The 19,633-nt window shown below is 52.1% G+C and overlaps 1 protein-coding gene across 2 annotated transcripts in view; it reads left to right on the top strand.

Moving 5' to 3' along the window:
* NUP210 (nucleoporin 210) overlaps positions 1-19,633 on the top strand; it is a 103,894-nt gene that overhangs the window by 63,874 nt on the left and 20,387 nt on the right. For both annotated transcript variants that reach the window (XM_082688052.1, XM_082688053.1), the window contains exons 19-28: positions 634-738; positions 841-942; positions 9,194-9,322; positions 10,373-10,500; positions 10,590-10,725; positions 12,301-12,363; positions 12,549-12,728; positions 15,821-15,901; positions 16,899-17,030; positions 17,869-18,027. In XM_082688052.1, coding sequence (XP_082544178.1) covers positions 634-738; positions 841-942; positions 9,194-9,322; positions 10,373-10,500; positions 10,590-10,725; positions 12,301-12,363; positions 12,549-12,728; positions 15,821-15,901; positions 16,899-17,030; positions 17,869-18,027 — 1,215 coding nt within the window. The remainder of the gene's footprint in view (positions 1-633; positions 739-840; positions 943-9,193; positions 9,323-10,372; positions 10,501-10,589; positions 10,726-12,300; positions 12,364-12,548; positions 12,729-15,820; positions 15,902-16,898; positions 17,031-17,868; positions 18,028-19,633) is intronic.

Raw genomic sequence — 19,633 nt, 5'->3', positions numbered from 1 at the left:
CCATTCATTTGCTTTCCCTTTTAATCCTGACCTTAGATTCAGTTCGCATCATTGCCAAGGGCACTTGTTGGGCCCCTAGGGCTAGCACAGGGCTGGGTACAGGGGAGGAGCTCGAGCACGAGGACACGGGTAGGTCCGAGCTGGGTCAGGTCCAGCAGTCTCCCTGAAGGCCATGTGGCTGAATCACATACTTGGAAATGTGCACCACCTGAGGGAGTGAGGGGCAGTGCTAGTTCCCTTGTAAACCCACTGTGACGACATCCCCTCCACTCAGCCCCTTTGCTGCTCACCCAAGCCCCAGCCCCTTGCACATGGCTCCACAGCTGGTCATTTGCTATGTGTCCCCGCTTTCTTGGTGAGTGGAGGGTATGAATCACCCGTTTCATGGGGCCTGGAAGGTGGGGTGGGATGCGGGCCTGGATAGAATTATTGGATGTCTCAAAGGGATGTGGCCTCTTGGCTGGGTTGGAACACGAAGGTTTTCCTGGGGCTTGTGTCCCCAACATACTGAGTGCCCTGGGATAACACCAGGACCCAGGGTTTCTAGAGCTGCTCTTTTAGTGGTGAAGCCCGTGGGCTGGCCCTGGGATGGCCCATTGCCTTGGACCTAATGGCCCTGTTTTGCTTCTCCAGTACGACCCTCTCGTGCCCGTGTCAGCCTCCATAGAACTCATCCTGGTAGAGGACGTGAGGGTGAGCCCAGAGGAGGTGACCATCTACAACCACCCCAGTGTGCAGGTACAGAGTTCTTTCCCTGTTACCGTGACACCTGGGTGTGGCCCATGCGGTGGGGATGGGCGGGGGCTCGCCTCTGACACCCAGGCTGACCCCTCCTTGCAGGCGGAGTTGCACATCAGAGAAGGCTCGGGCTACTTCTTCCTCAACACCAGCACCATGGACGTCATCAAGGTGGTCTACCAGGAGGCCAGGGGCGTGGCCACGGTGAGTGTGGGTCCTGTCCCCACGCTCCTTGCAATTCCTCCTTAGGCTGGCCTTGGGTGTAACAGAGTGGTTACTTCCAAAGTAGGTGCTTAATCACACCAGATGCAATTGGTGAAGCCTTTTGAGTCTGTAGTTCATTGTGAAACTCTCATCATTTGTGAACTACCTTTGAGACTTCGTTCCACGTCTATAAACTGCCCACGCTATTAGTGAACCAGCGGTTTCCTGTCAGTCTTTTAATTAAAACATGATATATAAGCAGCAGTGTAACAGTGATAAGGAAGGCTGCTTTTGAAAGGTGTATCAGCTTTTTCTGTTTTCCCCTGGGTCTTTCTTGACCCGCTCCCTGTTCTGGCAAATACAGACTCAGCTGTGCCCACGGTGTGGAAGGGTTTAAGATTCTGCTTTTTGTCAGGAGTTGCACCCTTAGTTTTTCCCCACCATGTTGCTATGTAGGCTGGCTGAGCTTTTTTTTTTTTTTTTTTTTTAAGATTTTATTTATTTATTTGTCAGATTGAGAGAGAGAGAGAGTGAGCACAGGCAGACAGAATGGCAGGCAGAGGCAGAGGGAGAAGCAGGCTCCCTGCCAAGCAAGGAGCCCGATGTGAGACTCAATCCCAGGACGCTGGGACCTGAGCTGAAGGCAGCTGCTTAACCAACTGAGCCCCCCAGGTGTCCAGGCTGACTTTTTAAAAAATATTTTTTTTAAAGGTTTGTTTATGTATTTTAGAGAGAGCATTGAGGGGAGGGACAGAGAGAGGGAAAGAGAGTCCCAAGCAGACTCGACTCTGTGCTGTGCTTAGAGCCCGATGCAGGACTGGATTCCATGACCCTGAGATCACGACCTGAGCCTAAACCAAGAGTCAGACACCCAACCAACTGTGCCACCCAAGCGCCCCGAGGCTGCTTTTATGTAATTGTTTGTACTTAGCTATTCTCTCTTTGTAGAGGATTTCAGTTGTTCAGATCTTTTTGCTTTTTAAAAACAGCACTACAGTTATAGCAAAGAGTAAAAGCAAACAAACACCAAAATCCTAAATGTCTGCATATGTGTGTAAGGAGTTATTTTGCAATCATGCAAACAGAACTTTCTCCAAAACAAACGTACTATGGAATGTAGTGAACCTTAAATGCAGGCAGCCACGAACAAAGACATGACACCCAAGCAGTATCATTAAACTGCAGTTCTGCCGTGGCCCTTAGACTGCTCTGAAGTCCATTTCTCTGTTTGCACTCACTGACTGTCTTGACACAGGGAGTCACAGTTATTTGCCTCTGGAGTGGGACATGTGTAAAGGACATGAGGGTCACGAGCAGGGTTTCCCGGGATGGGGAACATACATGGAGGTGCTGTGCCACATGGCCCCTGATGTTTACTTTCAGTGTCAGTAGTAGGGAGTGGTGGGGACCATGGCAAAGTAGAAAGCAGAGACCGTTTCTGAGGGACAGCCACCAAGTGCCTCCAGGTGGCTTTTGTTTAATTTTTATTTTTTAAATTTTTTTATTTTTCAAAAGGTTTTATTTAGTTCTTTATTTTAGAGAGAGAGCACATGCATGCAAGTGCTGGGGGAGGGGCAGAAGGTGAGGGAGAGACTCTCCCAGCATGGAGTGGCAGACTCCATGCTGAACTTAGAGCCCAACAGGGGGTTTGATCCCATGATCATCACCCGACCTAGGCCAAAACCAAGAGTCAGATGCTCCACCAGCTGAGCCACCCAGATGTCCCCCACCCCACCTTTCATTTTTGTTTTTTGTTGTTGTTTTTAAAGATTTTATTTATTTGAGAGAGAGAGACAGAGCATAAGCGGCGGGGGGGGAGGGCAAACTCCCACCTAGCAGGGAGCCCTATGTGGGGCTTGGTCCCAGGACCCCCAAGATCAAGATCTGAGCCAAAGGCAGACGCTCAACCAACTGTGGCCCCCAGGCACCCCATCTTTTATAATTTTTAATACCAGCTTTATCATGGTATAATTCGCATACCATACACCTTGCCCATTTCAAGTGTAAGGTCAGTCGGTGTTTAGTCACTAGTAGACACGTGCATTCAGGACCACGGACAGTTCTGGAGCGTTTTCATTCCCTGAGAAAGAAACCCCTGTACACTCTAGCTGTGTCCTCCCTGTTCTCACCCAGAGAAACAAAAGAGCATTGGATTTTGTCAAATGGCTAATCTGTGTCTCTTGAAATACTGATGTGGTTTTTGTTTTTTATCCTGTTGATATGATGTGTTGCATGAATTGCCTTTCAGACATTAAACCAACCTTGCATTTCTGGGGCAAATGCTACTTGATCATGATATGGAATTCTTTTTACATGTAACGAGACTCTGTTTGCTAATATTTCTTTGGGTTTACACTAACAGCCCTAAGAGGTACTGGCCTGTGCTTTTCTGTCCCATGATGTCTTCAGCCAGTGTGGGTATCCAGCAACATTGGCCTCACAGAATGAGGCCTGCTTCTTAGTTTTGGTAGAGTTTATGTGGCATTGGTATGAAGTGCTCTTAAATATTGGGTAGAATTAACCAGTGAAGCTACTGGGACATGATCTTTTCTTCCAGGGCAGGTTTTTGATTATTAATTCCATCTCTTTATATGTTACAGGTCTATTCACACTGTTTCTTTTTGAGTCCATAGCTTGGGTCTTTATAGGACAGAATGCCCTTTTTAGGACAATTCAGATTTTTTGCTTTCTGGGTGTTTGTTCTGTTTTCACATTTACATCCCTCCAGTGATTGACCTTGGTCTCTACCTGGCTGTGGAGAGGCTTTCTTTTGGTTCCATCCCTTGGTGAGGAAGCATGTCATAATAATCCTGTTTTCTCAGAGGCAGAGTCTTAGCCGACAGAACCCCTTAGGTGTGTCACCATAAATCAGAGCAAGAAAACATTTTCTCTCGCCACCTGGGAACAAATGTGTGTTGTTAGAGGCAGCAGGAGGGTTACTAGAAGTCTGAGATCAGAAGAAACTGTCCCCAGAGTATTTTTGTTCCCTTTATAAAAGAATGGATAGTTCCCTGGCCATCACTCCTGCCATGTAAATGAGCGTTCACTGTCACATCCTTCATACTAAAAGAAAAAGCTCAAGTTGTAAATAATTCTGACCGCTTGAGATATGCCTTGCTTTGCTTTACTTCTGGAGATTAAAAAAAAGAACTCCCTTGTTATCAGCAGGGCACCTGGGTGGCTCAGTCAGTTAAGTGTCTGCCTTATGGCTTGGGCCACAATCCCAGGGTTCTGGGATCGAGCCCTGTGTCAGGCTCCCTGCTCCATGGAGAGTCTGCTTCTCCCTCTCCCTCAGCCCCTCTCTGCCACTGGTGCTGTCTCTCTCGTGCTCTCTCTCACACACATAAATGAATAATATCTTTTTTAAAAAGTCCCTGTTATCAAGAAGAGGGAAGCCTTGAGTTCAGAAAAAATGGGTACAGTGCCAACAAAACTTGAAGACCCCTTTAGTTACATTTACCTTGCCTCTTATCTTTTGAATAAGCCCAGAGCATAGATCTGTAGCCAGAGAGTGAACTCTCCTCCAAGAACAAGAGCTTCTAAGAGCCCGTGTTGGACTGGGCTGCCCCTATAGGTAGTGAGTCCCCCATCTCTGGAGGCAGCCAAACAGGAGGTGGGACACTTGTCTGGGAGACTCGAGATGGGATTTCAACATCAGAGCCAAGTTTCCCCAGGAGACCTCGAGTGCCTATATAGTCCCACAATATTAGGTTTACCCCCATGCCGTCCCTGTCAGTAGCAGAAACTAGGCTTCTCTAGTCAAGACAAGTAATGATGTTCCCATTCTAAGAGGGTCCCAGGAGAGCCCCAGCAGTTCTCTCTTGGTTGTGGGCGAGCCCTTGCTCATGTGTCTCATCCTGCCATGGTTCCCGTGGAATGAGACAGAGCACTCAGGGCAGGCACGACCCCCAGGACGAGCCTAGCACTGTGGAAAGCACCACAGCGTCCCATGTGGCGGGCCCCACGAGGCGTTCTCGGGGGCACCTTGACCATTGGGGTCTCTGCTTCCTGTCAACTCAGGCCTGGACAAAGACCCTTGCACCTTGAGGTAGAGCTTGGGCTCTGGTTCCCTCTGTCTCTTCTGCCGGAGGGGTTTTTCATGGAGCGTTGACAATAGGTGACAGTTGTTTCTGAAGGACGTTTACACATTTTCTTTGGCATTTTCCAGCTGCTAATTAGCAACATTCTCGCTTCCCTTAATCACAGAGACGAGAAAGCCCACAGCAGTTCTTCAATTAGCTCACAGAAGATGTTTCTTTCTTTCTTACTGATACACATTCAGGATGCAAGAATGTCTCCTGGGTGCACTTTGGCTTCTGAGCATCTCTGGAAGGGAGCTGTCACGCTCACACACCAGGGCCATTATGAAGGCTCTCTGGCCACACAGTGGAGGGCCGTGCATGGCTGTGCTGAATTCTTACACCCCTTGCCCCGCCCCCCACAAACTCCCTGAGAGCAGCCTTTAGTTCATTTCTGGCTGGCATGCCCCTAGGAGTGCTTACCTGACTGAAACTTATGGTTCCTTTTTTCTCACCCATTCTTTCCATTTCAAATCAAGTCCTCTACGCAGAACCCATGTAACTAGAAGGGGAGGCAGGGATGGGGGCACGTGACCTACTGTGCGCCATGCACTTCATACCTTTAAAGTAATGCGTTCATTCTGCAAAGATTGGTGATGGTCCAGGTACTGGGAGTTGGTGGGGAACAAATCATGAGCCACATTGTTTGTCTCCATATCCTCAGTCCTGTGAGGCCTAGCCAAGCACAGTGACCTTGTATATTCAAGGAGTGTTTCCAGAAGCAAGAGGGTATGGGTAGCAGGTGGCAGCCATGGGCTTTGAACTCGGGTGTGTGTCCTGCTTTTCCCCTGAGAATGACTTGAGTACAGAGGTACCTGTCCCAGTCCTGGATGGATTTTCATCCAACATCCAAGCCAGGGCTCTTCCCTCTGCCTGTGACTTTCCTTTGTTTGTGGTCACCACTTACAGGTCTCAAGGACATGCCCTGACCACCACCCCCTACCCCATGCTATTGACAAGCACTCTTTAGTAGGAAATGGGAGCTGATGACTCCTGGGACATTTGGACATATTTGTAGGGTTCCTCCTCTTCTATAAACACCACCCATCAGAGGATAAGCCTGAAGCGTGTGGGGGCCCAGGGAAGCAAGGAGCTGAGCCGGTGCAGGCGGCATCTCAGGGGCTGGGCGGGTACGCGGGGACATCCACAGCATCACTCGCAAGCGGAGCTGCCTCTGGCTCCACTAGCAGGGTCTTAATGAGCAGTAATGCATTCATCGTCTCTGAAGAGATGACAGGACTCTCCTCTCGGCTCAATACGCGCTGAAGTTCTCAGGTGGCACCTTCAACACCTAGAGATGAGAATTCGCTCTGGGCCTGGAGTGCCCCCTCCTCCTCCCCTCCATACGCAATGCCCCCAGATGTCAGTCAAGAAGCAGGTGGACCCAAAACGCCTGGAGAGGCAGATAGGCACGGTCCAGAGTTAGTAGTGATGCTGGTCCCCTCGCAGCCAGTAGATGCCTGGTAGACACCCTCCCTTCCCCAAGAGGGGCCAGTCTCACAGGCGGCCCAGCAGAGCTCGCCCTTGATGCCTTGCTCAGCAGGGGCAAGGGGAGTGGCTGTGTGTGGTGGGAGGACAGCTTGATGCTGCCCTCTGCGTCCGTCATTCGGAAGGATGAAGGCAGCCAGACGTCCAGCCTCTGGGAAATCAAGTGGAAGACGAATTGATTTCTGCTCGCCTTTTTGTCATTGTTTAAAATGCACAAAATGGTCCTTTTGAAGGGGGAGGGGAGAGCTAGAAAAAGCCCTCCGTGCTTTTACCTGTGAGGGTCCATCTGCCGCCAGTGTAACATGTAATTTCTCAGCGCCGTGAAGGACGCACTGGCCCCTGACAGCACCAAGTTCCACAGGAGGATTAGATTGGAGCCTTGAATTAGGTTTTCAAAGATAGCTCTGGTTTCTCTCTCGAATTTGTAAATGCGTTCACATTAAAGGAAAAGGAATAAGCTGGGTGAATCATCCCTGGCCAAAGGGGAGGCCTGGTGCTTCCCAGACCCCGCTCCTTGGCCCGTATTTCGTACCAGACTCGGGTGGCGGGGGCTCAAATTGCCAAGGCATTACTCCAGGATACGACTGTGATTTCCACTCTGGGATCTTTGTTAATCAACTTTAAGTCATAGTGCAGAAGAACTTGGGCACGCCTCCTCGGGGCTGGTGTGCCCTTGAGCTCAATGATACTGCCAGCGTGGCCAAGCTTGCTAATCCTTCATGCCCCCAGCTCACTGTGGGCTTGGGCCTCAGTCTCAGTCCTGGCCTTTTCCTGGCCTGCCCTCCTCCCTTGCCCACGGTTCCATTTTGGTTGCTGCGGGCATCTCGCTCTGGCAGAGTGTGGTAGAAGGAGCCCTGAACTGGGAGCTCAGGCACCTGGCTTTTCTTCTCAGTGCTGCCCCTTCAAGGCTCGGTTCTCAACCTGTGTGGGCCTCAGTTTCCCCCATATGTGCACTGAAGGAGTTGGACTGCAGTCAGTACTTCCCAAAGAGATGAGGGTACATGGGTTTGCAGACTGTTTTTTTTTTTTTTTCTAGAATTTGTAGTTCTTCACAAAGTTAATATTAAAGCTAAGCAGACAGACTAGAATACCAAGTTTCTTTGCCATCACTACAGTAACCTAGAGCTGTACCCTGGGTCTTGGTCTGATCAATACATGTTTATTGGGGACTGAGCCTGTGCCAGACGCTAGGCCCAGCCCTGAGAGAGGCTGGTGAGAAGATAGCCTGGGGGAGGATGGACACTAGACAATGATCTCTGTCACAGCCCAATTATAAGCAATAAAGCTGCACCAGGAAAAGTGAGCAGCAGAAGCAAAGAAGCCTTAGCTGTCTAATTTGGGAAGACTTTCCTAGGAAGGATGCTTGAGCAGAAGCCTGAAGGATGAGGAGCCAGCCGGTGAAGATGGGGTGCAGGGAAAAAAGCCCCAGGTTGTTAAGATGGGCTATGCAGCCCTGAGGCAGACAGGCCCTAGCTGGCTTTGAGAACCAGAGCAGAACAGTGGCTGCTGGAGCCTGACGGTGGTGAGGGAGCAGGTTTTGCAGTGACATTAGAGCCCTGGGCAAGGGCCAGCTTCATGCCAGTTTCTTCTAGGACATATGAAGGATTTGGACTCATTTTCTGGGCCACCTTCAAAGGATTTTAACCTGGATATAATGTGACCACGTTTGGATGTCTCCTTTGGTTCAGAAACCTGCTTTTCTTCCCCCCACAGGTTCTTAATACTGACATTGTAGCTTTTCAAACACTGAATCCCTGTAAACTGCCCCCCTTCCTACCTCCTGCCAAATGACTCTACCAGCGCAAACTGCAGCCAGCAAAGCCAGGGCTAGACAGGGATGGGAAGCCACCCTCTGGACCCAGCCACCAGCTCCGTGGCTTACCCCCCACCTGCCCAGCCCCAGACCACCCAATTGAGATACATGCCTAAGCAATACAGCATACCACTGTGGGCACATTGGCAGCATGAGATAGTGATTATCGTGCAGTTTGAATGTGGGATCTGTGAAGCAGATAGGGAAAGAGGGAGGTTTAAAATGGGGGTGGGGGTGTCTTTGCAGCGAAGACTGGAACACAGTCACTCAGGTGTGTCCCTCCACTCAGAATCTTCACGAGGTCCCTACTTCAAACACGGCCAAGGCAGACATGAATGTCGGGATGAATGAGACTCACAGAGCGAATATTTGAGATTGTGGTGGCCTCTGTGGTCTGTTTACAGGTTCTGAGATTTGTGGGGTCAGATGAGGACTGCCAAGTGAGAGTTTCGTTCAGAAAGGAGCTATGTCACGCATAGCACAGTCTTCTACTGCTGAAGCTGCAGAGGCAGGTGGCATGTACTGGAGATGTGAAACCCTGGTTGGTGCCCTTGTGTGTGTTCGTGGCCTCTGACTGCCCTGCTTTAAGCAACTTCCATTTTTTTAAATCTTAAATTGTAAATCTTACCAAGTTGAAGTAAATGTACTTCAAGATCCACCCTGGTTCTATCATGTTACATTTCAAGCCCTTCGCCTGGCTGGCAGTGAGGGCTCAAAACGAGGAGTAGGCAGGACAGTAGCTGGGTTAGGATTTTCCTTGTCCGCTGCTTCTGTGCCCTGGCCTGGAGGCCTCCTGGAGGTGGTGTCTCATGGGTGATGGGCTGATGCCACAAGCGGCTGTCAGACTGAGCACCACTCCCCAACCTTGCAGGTGCACCCTTTGCTCCCAGGCATGTCGACCATCATGATCCACGACCTGTGCCTTGCCTTCCCAGCCCCAGCAAAGGTGGATGTGTTTGTCTCGGACATTCAGGAGCTCTACGTACGCGTGGTGGATAAGGTCAGTAGCAACTTCCTGACAGGGCCCTCCGCTGCTGGTTCACAGAAATGTGAAGAGTGGTGAGGCTGCAGGAATTACTTTCCTCATGCCCTTTGCTCTTTTTTCTGGTCTCTGGGTCCCTCTACCCACCTCCTGAGTTGTTTGGAGCTTCTAGAGCTGTCTTGCCTCCGTCCCTCCTTGTGCACGATGTGGAGGGACCTCTGAGTTTAGACTTCCATGCCAGTTTATGTCAGGAAAGTTCAGCTGTAAGTTCTGCCCGAAGTTGTCTCCTCCTTAGACCCAAGGTGGAAATGCCCGTCCTCTAGCTGATGTAGGTTACTAGTCTACACTAAGCAAGGCTTACACCCTGCTGATGGTGAATTTCTCCCTGTTGTGTGGGTTGTGGATTCGTGGGAATCTTAGTGGCAAATGAGTAAAACACACTATTGCTAAGTGCTTTTGGGAAAGGAATACATGACAGATCTGGGCTTTTCTTGAATGCCAATGGGAATTTATCTTGCTGATACCTGAAGGAGCTATGGCCAGGCTTACGAGGGTCTCTGGTTCCTAGTTTCCTGACCAGAGAGAATGGTTAGTATTAAAATGTTTGAGCAGCTTACAGTACCCAAAAAGCCAATATTCTCTTATGTGACTTCAGATATTCCTTCTGCGGTCCTATTTCCTCATCAGACTTCGGTTTCTTCACTAAACATGTCTGACGCTTGGTATGCCAAGGCTCTTACTGTATACGCTGCCAGGTGTGAGCAGTTTGGTCAGTGACCATTATTGAACGCCTACTGTACGTCATCCTGGCTGCATCTTATCACTCTAACTAGCTTCTTAGCTCTTTAAGAGTGGGGAGTGTAATTGATGAATCTGAGTATCCCCAAAGTCCCCTGTGTACAGGAAGCACTTAATTGATATTCATTTGTTGATTGGCCTGTTATCTGGAGCTCAGCCTGGGCCGGTGGGTTTGAGGTTAGCAACGCTTTGGCAGAAAGCCTTGGAGTGCCACCAGTGCTAGAATTAGTCACTCAAAGACTACCCTGAATCTCTGTCCCCACGATGCAGGTGGAGATTGGGAAGACGGTCAAGGCCTATGTCCGCGTGCTAGACTTTCACAAGAAGCCTTTCCTGGCCAAATACTTTGCCTTCATGGACCTGAAGCTCCGAGCGGCTTCTCAGATCATCACGTTGGTGTGAGTCCTCCCAGGCGTCCCAGAAAGCCATCTCAGGGATAGCACTGGCAGGTTGAGGGGAGAAGTCCCAGCCCTTCCCTCTGTTCCAGGGCCCTCGACGAAGCCCTTGACAACTACACGGCCACGTTCCGCATCCATGGTGTGGCCATTGGCCAGACCAGTCTCACTGCAACGGTGATGGATAAAGCTGGACAGCGAATCAACTCGGCCTCCCAGCAGATCGAGGTAAAAGTAGGCAGCCATGTGGTGTCCATCCATCCCTCGCCACCTGTACGCATGGAGTGGGAAACGTGTCATTATTGCAACAGGCTTGGAGTTCTAGGGGTCATCCAGGAAGCTGCCATGGAGAAACCATATTAAGATCTCTGCCCTGCCGTGTCCTCTGACTCAAAGGGAGCTCCCCCCCAACCAGTCCTCGGGAAGGTAGCACCACAGGGAGGGGCCTGAGGAACTCCCATCTCCCTCTGGGACATGGGGGACAGGATGTCACTCAGAGATGTCACTCAGAGGGGAGAGCCACTTGTCACATGGCCGGGGAGGGCACAGTACTCTGTAAAGCCTTAAGTGCCAGAAAGGAGTAGCTGGGCAGGAGCTGTGGGCCGATTAGGCTCACATCTAGAAGCTCATCCTGACCATTGCTCCAAACCAGCCCTCCAAAGGAGTGGGCTCCTGTCATGGCAGCTCCCGGAGCAAGTGGGGATGTCAGGAGTCCTCTCCATGTGTGCGTTAGGACTGTCTTGTGACCTTAGGTGTTTCACAGGAGCCTTCTAGTCCTCAGGGGCCAAGGCAGCCATGGCTCCAAATTCAAGTCCAAGTTTCTCCCTCAGTGGCAGTGCTGAGATGCGTGCCCTCCCGTCGGCATCCTCCACAGGCCTGTCCACTCAGCGGCTGGCAGGCTTTATATTAAATGGTTCTGAAGCCGGCAGTTGTGGTTTGTGCCTCTGGATGGAAGGGCTCCTTTCTGGTGATGGAGAATTCATTTCTGCCTATAAATAGCGCAACACACAGAGATTAATCCTCATGTACAAAGCAGCCCCTTGGGCAACTGGGCTCTGTGCTCCGGTCCGGGTTCCTCCTGCGCTCCTGCTAGGTGGAGCCAGGGGGGCGGCCAGGCAGGAGGAGGACGTCAGGCCTTCCATGGTGCAGAGAGACAAGCGCGTCCTTGTCCCTGACCCCCCCCCCAACCCCTCTTCCTTCATCTGAGAATTTTGAGAGCATCGAAAAAGAGAATTGTCCCCGGGCAATTTATCAGTAGAAATTGGAGAAATGCTGTGCAAGGGGGAAAACCTTGAAGGCAGCGGAATGTGAACTTTGCCATGTATCAAAATCCCCTGGAAGACTTGTTAAAACACAAATTTCAGGGACAATCCCCTTGCCATTCTGATTCCATAGATCAGGGTGGGCTGAAGAATGGGTATTTCTAATAGATCTCAGGTAACACTGATATGGCTGGCCAGGGGACCATGAGGTGAGAGCCTTATAAGAAGGTTTCATGTGACAAAGATGTGTTTATTTTCACGGGGCTTCAGGTCTGGCGAAACGAAGCAGGGTTGCAAACAGCAGAACCTGCCCCTGGGTACCACAGATCCTCAGGCCCTGGACCGGCTGAGGTCCTGGGGAGGGGAACTCAGGCTCTTCTTGAGCTCAGCAGGACCCAGGTCCACCCCAGTCCCCTCTCCCAGAGCAGGGACATCCAGGAGCCACGTGTCCCTCTCCCTGAATATGTTCAGGGTGGATTCTGCCCAGCCGGGTGCACTCAGAAGACAACAGCCCCCTTCTCTCTTTTGTTTCCACATGCAGGTCTTTCCCCCATTTAGGTTGATACCCAGGAAGGTGACGCTGATCATTGGGGCCATGATGCAGGTAGGAGCCGAAGGCTGCATGCTTGCCCACACCCAACCTGTGGCCCCTGCCTGGCTCCAGTCCGCGCCCCACCCCCACTCTGGGCGTCAGGAGGCTAAGATGGAGAGCTCGGGTGTGTCGGCGCCCTCGCCTCCAAGGATGAGACCCAGGGGCTGACTGGGCACTGCTGCTTCTCCCTGCTCCAGATCACCTCGGAGGGCGGCCCGCAGCCCCAGTCCAATATCCTCTTCTCCATCAGTAACGAGAGCGTTGCCGTGGTGAACAGCGCGGGGCTGGTGCGGGGGCTGGCCGTCGGCAATGGCACTGTGTCTGGGGTCGTGCAGGCTGTGGATGCTGAGACTGGCAAGCTTGTCATCGTGTCTCAGGTAATGCACATGGGCTCCTCTGGTCATGGGGGCTCCTGAAGCCTCTAGTTGTGGGGTGCACTTCTCCCCCCAGCAGCTGGCATGCCAGTCAGCTGTGATGGCAAGGAGGTCTGTTTACTGGGGTCGGGCTGTTACTGGTCCCAAGGACACTCCCCCCTTCCTGAAGGCCTGGCTTCTGCCCTCTGAGTCCACAGCCCCTCTCTGCCATCTGCCCTCCACCAGGGCCAGCCCGGCCAACCTGGGGACATCTTCTCCAGACTGAGTCTCCCTAGCTGCTTCTTTTTTTTTTTTTTTTTAAGATCTTATTTATTTGACAGACAGAGATCATAAGTAGGCAGAGAGGCAGGCAGAGAGAGGAGGAAGCAGGCTCCCCGCTGAGCAGAGAGCCTGATTCCGGGCTCGATCCCAGGACTCTGGGATCATGACCTGAGCCAAAAGCAGAGGCTTTAACTGAGCCACCCAGGCGCCCCTCCCTAGCTGCTTCTTAAAGGACAGGATCTCCAACGCTATCCCTGCCCTGGGGACATTCCAAGGCATGATGGTGGTAGCAGCTATGACAGCGGACTCTGCACTGGGCACTTTACCCTTAACTCCTTTAGCTCCCCTGGCACCCCTGCCCCCGGACATTTGCTGCTACCCAGTTTCCCTATGATGGGCCTAAGGAAGAGCTAGGGGCCCAAGGCTTGGGGACATTCAGATGGAAGAGAAGGGTACTGTTGCCTCCGACATGCTTTATGGCTTAGTGTGGGTTTTCAGGAGTGTGCATAGCTTGGCTACTACTTTAAACATGGACAGTTGGACACCAGTAGGATTTTAGAAGCAGACTTGTATTTTCAGGAAAAAAGGAAAACCTGAATCATGAACTAGTCACTTTTGCCACTGGAGGTTAAGTTATTCCCCAAGCTTCTTGGCTAGACTCCCGGACATTTACGAAGTGCTGTTCTGGATTAGCAGACATTGGAAGGCGCAGCTAGAGGAGTTTTCCCCGTAGTGGGGGTTCTTCCTGCCCCTAATCAGCGGCCCTGATTCCACGTGGGAGAAAGTTGGTTTCTTTTTTGTTTCTTTTTTCTTTTTTTTCTTTCTTTTAAGTAAGCTTCACACCCAGTGTGGGGCTTGAACTCATGGCTTTGAGATCAAGAGTTGTATGCTCCACTAATTGAGCCAGCCAGGTACCCTAAACATTGATTTCTAAGTCTGATCATGTTCTTTGTTTCCCGGGGGTGGGCACCTCATTGGGATCCTCAGGGGAGATGGGAGAAGGTCTCCACGTGCTGAGGACTTGAGTTCTCCCTGACAGCCTGTGAACATGGTGACTTGCGGAAGTGTCTGCTCTAGCAAGACCATGGACAGCCTTTTCAGAACCCCATTTCCTGGTTCCTTGTCTGGCATAAGGGCTCCCTGGAAGGTGTCCATGAGCTCCACTGTGTTCACCACATCTGAACACAGGGCACCCAGGGGAGCTGGTGTGCGTATCGTCCTGGAGAAGGGGAGGCTAATGCGTCCTTCTTCCCCAAGGCTGACTTTGATCCGACATTGAGTTCATTGATTTACTCCCTTTTGCTGGAGTTTCAGCATCTCTGCAAGGATTGTGCTTAAACCACAAAGTCTTTTTGAATCATGGAGGTAGATGCCTTGATTCTACCTATCGATTTTATAAAGCCGACAAGAAAGCCTTGGGAATGTGAATCTGCCCTGTGGCATATAGCAGGATTCAGATAGATGTCCTGGAGAATAAGATGAAAGACCAACGAGGTGTTGCTTTTTTTTCTCCCCCCTTCTAAAGAAAGGATTGCAGCTTCGGGAACTAGTTTATTTTTCTCCTCCTGAGGGCCCAGGTGGCTGAAGTGGCAGCTGGCTGTGACTTCAGCTGGAGGGGCAGACAGCCATGCAGTTCCCTCCCAGCCACTTCTCTTCCTGGTCTGACCTCGCTGGGCCACCTCTCTCTGTGTCTCCCATCTGGGCGAGTCAGGAGAGGAGCTGGGTTAAGGTCCTGGTGCCCCCTGGCAGCTGGAAAGGTTGGGCCACCAGCACCAGCTGAAAGCCATCTTCTTGAGCCCAGGCAGGTAGGGGCTCAGCTGAGGCCCATGTATCCACAGAGTGTGTGGGAGCTCAGAAACTCCCGGTTCCATCTGTCCAAACCAGGTCACCGATGCAGCACCCATGGCCAGGGTGTGGGCCGGGACTAGCAAAAGGAGACCAGGCTGTGAAAAGGACAAAGGGAAGGACAGGAATGGATATTTATTGAGTACCTACTAAATGCCAGGCCTTAGTCCGGATCACAGGAGGTGGTCCCTGTATGAGCCAATGCAAAAAAGGCTTACAGGTTTTAGTAGCCTGGGTTTAGCATGAGTCAATAGCACTATAAAGAAACTTAATAAAGTCAAACTTTTTTTTTTTTAAGGTTTTATTTACTAACTTGAGAGACAGAGCATGAGTAGGGGAAAGAGGCAAAGGGAAAAGTAGGCTCCCCGCTGAGCTGGGAGCCTGACGCAGGGCTCCATCCCGGGGTCCTGGGATCATGACCTGGGCCAAAGGCAGATGCTTAACCGACTGAGCTACCCAGGTGCCCCTAAAATTAATTTTTGACCAGATTAATTCAAGTACAGACTTCAGGATAAAAGAGCATATACAGTCTGCTCTAGCCAGATTCTGTGTCCTGCCTTCGTCACAGTACCCTATTCACTTACAGAGAGACACATGCTAGATTTGGGGTTGGGAGACTCTGGAATCCTGTCCTGTGAGGGCCACCCAGAAGAGCCAACCCCAGTCACTGCCCCCAAGTCCTTGAAGTGCGGACCTGGAGCAGGTGGCTCAAATAGGCCTCTTAAGCTCAGAGGCCCAAGGTGGGACCCCCAAGGGAACAGGAAAAACAGCAGCCAGATCTCTGGGGGGGGGTGAGCCACCCACAAAGCCAGGCTGCGTCGGGAAGAGAAGCAGGTGCTGGACATCTTGTGAGGACCTCCTGGCCTGCAGGACCCTAAGCTGGCCTTGACAAGATCCTCCTTCCCTGGAGGGGTCCCTTCGTGTGATACCCGTTGCTAGCCCCTAGTCCCTTCTGCAGCCAGCCTGAACTCCCAAAGCCCTTCTCCTAGGACCTCGTGGAGGTGGAGGTGCTGCTTCTCCAGGCGGTGAGGATCCGAGCCCCCATCACTCGCATGAGGACAGGAACCCAGGTGAGGCGGGAAGCTCTCCAGCCCCTCCCATCCGTGCTGGCTGTCTGAGCAGCCTCCTAGAGGGTCTTGGGCTCTGAGTTCTGGTTGAGCTTGGCTGAGTCATGGCTAGGTCGCTATTCCTTCTCCCATTCAGCAGGCCCCCCAACAGTCCATGGGTTCAGCTCTAGCTTTAGGAGCCTTCCCCGTATTTCCTGCTCCAGGTCCCTTGTGTTTTCTCCAGCACATTTACTGAGGGACACCTGTGCCCCCGCCCCACCCCCCCAGAGTCTGCCTGCTTCCCAAACCTAGAATAGCACCTGGCATATAACAGGAGCTCATGCTTGTATGGCGGGTACTTTGCTCCACGCTTTCTATGCAATAATTCAGTCAATGTTTGCTAACAACCCGTGAGGTTGCCCCCCATGTCATCTCTCTGATATAGATGAGGAAATGAATGCATGTAGAAAGCTTATGGCCTGGGCCCTAGGTCACACAACTAGTAAGTGATAGAACTGGAAATCGACCTGACAGCCTGGCACGGAGTCTGCTCTTAGCTTTTGGCAGTATTCCTCCACGTGTTTTCTCTGGCGAGCACTCAGAAACTGCAATTCCCACTCATGCCCATCCCCCATGTGTGGGGACCCCCGGTTAGGTTGAAAGATAAGAGCAGAGGCAGGGACCCAGGGCAGAATGAGCTGTGCCATCTGGGAGACTGCCGGCACCCTGGAGCTCCGGGGGACATGGGGGGTCATATCACGAAGAAGGGGGTCGGTCAGCCAAGGTGAGACACTGTCCACAGCCCAAGAAGGACAGTACACAGAGGGGCTTGTTCTGTCTTTCATTTGATCATTGGCTGTTCTACCCGCCCCTCCTGCACCTGCACTGGGCCCATCCAGGTAAGGGAAGAATGGGGCACATGTCCCATGGCACAAAGGAGACAGTCAGTGCCCTGGGGCTCTTGGGGGGCCCTCTCGGCAGCGGGACTCCTGTGGTCACAGGCCTGCCTTCTCTCCTGCAGATGCCTGTTTATATCACTGGGATCACCAACAATCAGAACCCTTTCTCCTTTGGCAATGCTGTGCCAGGCCTGACCTTCCACTGGTCTGTCACCAAGCGGGACATCCTGGACATCCGGGGGCGACACCACGAGGTAACTACCCACCCAGGGCCCCCTCCCCCAGCATGTGCGCCAGTGTCCAGAGCAGGAAGGTCTCTCCCCATATTTCTGCCCATGAGGTCTGCACCCTCCCTCCCAGGCTACTGCTAGCCCCATTCTATCTCTCAAGGCTCGTCTGGACAGCTTCTTGCAAACGCTGCCACCACAACCATCCTCCCGTAGTGTCCTTCCTCCACTCCCAGTCCTCTCGTGTCCCGGAATCTGGGCTCCTAGCTCTCCCTCCTCGTAGCCCTTTCCACTTGAAGCACACACTGCTAAGCGCTACAGATGGGCTTCATAGTAGCCAACTTCAGAAGGCAGCAACAATGACAGGCTGTGGGGAGGCTGCAGAAGTTCCAGAACATCACAGGGGTCAGGGTCCCTAGTCTGTAACTTCTCACGATCTCTCGGAGGTGATGCCGGGCAACCCTGGGGCTTTTTCCAGATTTTTCCCTAAGGACAAACTCTCCTCCCCTTAGCCCTTCTTAGAGGGACCCTGGCCTTTCCTCAAACCTCAGAGCTGGAAGAAAAGGTACTGGACCCGTCTTAGTGCTGACTAGAGCCCATCTAAGGGAAAGGACTTGGTGTATGTCACCCAGTGCACCAGTGGGGAAATGGGACAGGGAGTCAGCCCCGGTAACTCTGGCCTGCCACCCCCAGTGCACTGTGGTCATGCAGGGCCCAAGTAGGAGTTGGTTTGGGGAGGTTTCTTCTTACCTTACCTGTGCACAACAGGGAGTGGGTGGTTGGGAGGGTCCTGTACCCAGGACCAGCTGTCAGGGGTACCAGGGCCCTAGGCCTTTCCTGAGAACGCGTTTGGTGTCTGTCCCAGGCTTCACTACAGCTGCCGTCACAGTACAACTTTGCCATGAATGTGCATGGCCGGGTGAAAGGCAGGACCGGGCTGCGGGTGGTGGTCAAGGCTCTGGACCCTGCTGCTGGGCAGCTGCACGGCCTCGCCAAAGAACTCGCCGATGAGATCCAAATCCAGGTAAAGGGGCGGGGGGACAGGAGTCACCATTAGGGGGAAAGCCAGTGTGCTCATCCCACCCCCCAACCCAGGGCCATTTGGGCCCACATGAGCCCTGCTACCACTCCTACACCTGATGGCTTCTCAGTCTGCAGGAGCCAGGAGTATATAAGGTGCTGTGGGAGCCCAGAGTTGAGGCTTCCCTGGGCCAGCAGGATGGGGGCGGGTGGCTGGCAGGCCAAGTGGCAGGAGCAGTGTGTACAAAGTCCGGGAGGCATGAAATAACTTGGTGTATTCCCCAAATAGCAGATAATTCTATGCTTGGTGTTGGAAGCACCTTCGTGGTAGGAAGAAGCTGGAAAATTGTGAGGCATTCATTGAATTGTCTGTGTTTATTTCACAAATACTCAGCACTTAGCAGAGGCATACTTGCCTTTCTCCACCTCCCAGTGTTGTCTGTCCTGGGAGGTGCTCCCATGAAGTCCGTGGGGGCTGCTGCTTGAGGACAAGCCTGCGGCCCAAGGGGGAAGGGGTCCAAGTGTCCCCTCCAGGTTGTGAATGGGCGGTGGGCCCAGAAAGGCCTAAAGGGCTGTGCTGTGTGGACGACCTGGGATGGCTCTTCTCCCTCCTGGGACTCGACACCCGTTATTTCTGTCTCTGGCCTGCCCTCCTACCTCCCCTGTCCTTCGGGGCCCTTGTAAAACTAGGAGGGGACAAGTTGCTTCTGAAGAGCATTTTTAGCTTCAGAGGGCCCCGTTCTGCCCATCTGGGACTCAGTAACCTCTGGGTCCCCCTAAATTGCAAAAAAAAACCTGAAAGTGGTCCCTAAATATCATGAGAAAAGAAACAGATTCAAGCCCCCTCGTGTCTGGTGCCTCTCACGGGATTAAAGACAGGGCTTTGCAGCTTCCACATTCTGTGACCTCAAGTGAGACACTTAACATCTTTGTGCCTCAGTTTCCCGAGCTGACAGCTGGAGGCTTGAGTACCTCAGAAACTTCAACATGCTGGATCCAGCCCACAGATGTATTTGCTTTGGCTCATGCAGCGCTCTAAAACAATTTTTATTTGTTGCCAACATTTAAAAATAGGAAGATGTTGTCTAAAAACCCAGTAGGCAGCTTGTCCTAGAGATTCGGTGTCTTGGTACACAGCAGAATCAGCAGGCGATGAGAAGCAGCCTCCCCTCAGCGGAGCCAGCCCCACCGCTCCCCCTCGTCATCCCCTGGGTGGTGAGGCCACGGGTCCGTCGCTGTTGACCCTGGTGCTCACACTGTTGCTTTCCTGACACTTGAGTTAACAGGAAAGTAAGATCCCTCTCACAGCCACCTCTCCATCCAAAGAGGGGCAACAAAGAACATGCATATAAGAAAAGCAGGAGGAAACCCATTTATAAGTATGTCTCCCGGCCCATGCATGTATCCAAGTCAGAACTGATGCTCTATGCTGGGTACCCCCTGCCCAGGGCAGGGACCACCCCCCCCACCGACATCAGAACCCCATCTTGCTCCCAGAGACAATTTATCAGTCACCATTTAGGAAGTACTGCTCCCATTGCTACATGAGGCCTGCTGTTTGAGACGAACGTGGCAAGGATTATTGCTTTTAGACCCATTTTACAGATGAG

This window comes from Mustela nivalis (assembly GCF_964662115.1).
Source record: "Mustela nivalis genome assembly, chromosome: 1".
Classification (NCBI taxonomy): domain Eukaryota; kingdom Metazoa; phylum Chordata; class Mammalia; order Carnivora; family Mustelidae; genus Mustela; species Mustela nivalis.
This window is presented reverse-complemented; position numbering and strand designations above follow the sequence as displayed.